The 3,479-nt window shown below is 44.6% G+C and overlaps 1 protein-coding gene across 1 annotated transcript; it reads right to left on the reverse strand.

The window, feature by feature from the left end:
- Window positions 1–315: 315 nt before the first annotated feature.
- Window positions 316–2,955, reverse strand: LOC144981542 (uncharacterized). The gene has a single exon (XM_078929667.1). It carries the CDS (start codon window positions 2,751–2,753, stop codon window positions 1,884–1,886), a length of 870 nt encoding a protein of 289 aa, XP_078785793.1. The 5' UTR covers window positions 2,754–2,955; the 3' UTR covers window positions 316–1,883.
- Window positions 2,956–3,479: the final 524 nt, after the last annotated feature.

Here is a 3,479-nt window from a genome sequence, read left to right on the forward strand (position 1 = left end):
GCGGTGGAGATCAGAAAACGAGCCCACACTTCCATGAACCGGGATGAGGGGGCTTTCCTGCTCTCTCACACCTGGAGCAACATCCTCCAGAGAAAGACGGACATCAAGGGGCGGAGTCACTTGTCAAAGTTTGACAGGTGACTCCGCCTCAGTCACAAATCAGCTGTTTTTAAAGACGTCACACGCCACCATCTGATGACGACCCTGACGAAGGTGGAAGGCATTCCGCCGAAACATGTCGGTAGGTTTTACACAAAACAAACCCAGTGTCTGATAAAAAAAAAAAAAAAAAAAAAAAAAAAAAAACAATTTAAGTGCGTAATAATTGATGTTATTTCCGCTTGATCCACAGCAGTGAAGCAGTCTAATGTTACAGAGGTTTCTATGGATGCCTCCATTTCTACCGCTTCAGCCTGTTCTGGGCTGATAATAGGAATAACTTGATTTAACTTATGTCTAATATTTGAGATTTTACTATCGAAAAATGTAAGAAAATCATCAGAGCTGAGAGAAACAGGAACATGTGGTTCTACTGAGCTCTGACTGCGAGTTAATTTAGCTATAGTGCTAAAAAGAAATCTTGGATTGTTTCCATTCTCTGATATTAAGGTTGAATAGTACTGGCTTCTAGCTCTACGCAGAGCTTTTTTATAATTTAATAGGCTATGTTTCCAGATATCCAGAGACTGCTCTGAACCGGAGCGGCGCCATTCTCTTTCCAACTTACGGGTTTCTCGTTTAAGAGAACGAGTTTCAGCGTTAAACCACGGTGCTACTCGGTTTTGTCTGACGAACTTAGGTTTCAAGGGGGCAACAACATCGAGTGTACTCCTGAGGGCTTGTAAGGCATCATTAACAAAGTGGTCATTTATACTAGGACTGATACTATGGGAGCTGGTCTCAGAGTATTTTCTCAGAATATCACTAAGTACTGGCTGAACTGTGTGTTTAAACTCAGACACAGAACGGTCAGTTAAGGTTCTTCTAAGTTGTTTCTTATTCACTGGGACAGAAGGATGTTCCAGTGTAAACTGGAAGGTAATCAGAAAGTGATCAGAAATGATGGGGTTAAGAGGAAGGACACTCAGCTGGCTGATCTCTATACCATGGGTTAGAACAAGGTCCAGGGTGTGCTTGTGACAGTGAGTGGGTTCATTTACACTTTGGGTGAAACCAACATCATCTAATAAAGCTGCAAAAGCCTTTCCTAGGCAGTCACTGGGGTCATCAACATGAATATTAAAATCCCCTAATATTATAATTTGATCAGAATCTAAGACAATAGTCGATAGGAAGTCGGAAAACTCAGTTAAAAATTCTAAATATGGGCCGGGGGGGCGATAAATAATTATGAGTAAAACAGGTTTTCGAGTTTTCCTGTTTGGGTGACTTAAAGACAATATGATGCTTTCAAATGAATTATAAGCATTTTTAACTTTAGGGCTGAGAAGTAAGCTAGACTGTGATATTACTGCCAAACCACCTCCTTTCCCTGAAATCCTGGATTTCTGATAGTTAGCATAAGTGGGGGGGGTTGCTTCATTCAATCTAACATAGTCATCCTGATGGAGCCAAGTTTCTGTTAAGGCTAAAAGACTAAGATTGTTATCAGTAATTAACTCGTTGACTAAGAGGGACTTGGAGGAAATGGATCGAATGTTTAATAAACCGCATTTAATGACATAATTCTGCTTATGAGAACTGCTGTCTGTCACTTTTAAGTTTCTATGACGCGCTCCTTTCATTTGTCTTTCAGCACATAAGCTAAAGCTAGGACCTGCTTGACTTTCCCTGCATGGGTTTTGCACCGGCACTAACCCTAAGGGAGGTTCAGAGGAGCGTTTTACACTGCTGCTCTGCGCCCGGGTCTCGTCTCTGGATTGTCAGGTTAACAGACTAAGCCTAGCAGAAATGTTTCTAGAAAGAAGAGCGGCACCGTCCCGGGTGGGATGGACGCCGTCTCTCCGCATGAGACCGGGCTTCCCCCAAAACGCGCTCCAGTTATCCACAAAACCAACGCCGTTTTCTGGGCACCATCTAGAAAGCCAGCGGTTAAATGATGAAAAGCGGCTGTACATTTCATCACTGACTAAGTTCGGCAGGGGACCAGAGAAAATTACAGTGTCGGACATCGTCTTAGCCAGTTTACACACCGAAGTTACGTTTAACTTAACCACCTCTGACTGTCTCCGTCGGGCATCATTACCGCCTGCGTGAATCACGACTCGACGGATCCTGGACTTATTCTGAGCTAACATCCTAAGGTTCCCCTCGATGTCACCAACTCTGGCCCCCGGATAACACCTGACTGTAGCCGCTGGGAGCTCCACGTTTCTAACTTCAGAAGAGCCTATAACCAGAGTTGAGTGTTCAGCGGGTGTGTCGCTGAGGGGGGAGAACCTATTACTAACGTGGAGTCTCGGGTGCTCTAAGTTTTTGCGTTTAGCACTATGTTTCCTCCCAACCGGTACAAACCCCTGACTGTCTCCCGGCTGTTGGGAGGGCGCTGGGGTGCTAGCTAAGTTAGCCCTGGTAGCGCGGCCCGCGCTACGAGTAACGACCTGGCTAGCCGGCTTAGCTTCCACTGTGCGGAGCCGCGCTTCTAACTGCTCCAGCCTGGCCTCCAAGTCTAACACAAGACTACACTTTACACACCTACCCCTATCTTCACTAAAGGAGGCAGGATCATCACTAAACATATGGCACATGGGGCAGGAGAGAGGAGGAGAGGCGGAAGGAGTGGTGGTGGCCATACTAGGTTCTAAGCTAAGGCTAGCGGTGTTTAAGTAAAGAGAAGTGGTTTATTTAGCAAAATGAGAAAAGTGAACAGAAAGCGGTTTAACAGTGGTGAATTAGCTAATAAAAGGTACTAGATGTGAATATTAACCCAGATAACCCTTAGAGTAAGCAATAGTAGTAAGGCTAATGCCAAAACAAGAGGACAGCAGTCACACAACTAGCACTGGGAATAGCTCACCCGGAAATGACGTCACAGGAAGACGATTTACACTGCTTCTATGCTGATGATACACTATTCTTTTCATCTTTTCCAAAAGTCATCATTCATTTCTGCGTATTCAAATGACATTTGAACTGAAGACATATTCTCTCCAATTCAAGCAGTCTCACAAACAAAACCAGACCTTTCATGTCCACCTTAAAATCTTCAGGGGTCGTCTGCTCGGACACTGCAGGGAATGTATGGACCGACATCGATGAGCTTCCACGACAACCTTTTGCAAAAACATTTACAACAAATGTGAATCCACACTTTGGCTTTACAAAAATCAGACTCCACCCTTCAGTTGACCGAGCCTTTAGAGATGATCCGAACTGCAGATGAACGTCTGATTCTGAAACAGCCAAAGAGGACACACCACAGTCCAGATTTCTGTTCTGGTGTAGCTGCTCACATCAGATTCAAAGTACTGCCACAGAAGAGTCACCTCATCAGCACCTTCCTACCTGAACACTGTCAT

The sequence above is a fragment of the Oryzias latipes genome, chromosome 13, assembly GCF_053564925.1.
Source record: "Oryzias latipes strain Hd-rR chromosome 13, Olatipes_Hd-rR_3.1".
NCBI classification, from domain to species: Eukaryota; Metazoa; Chordata; class Actinopteri; order Beloniformes; family Adrianichthyidae; genus Oryzias; species Oryzias latipes.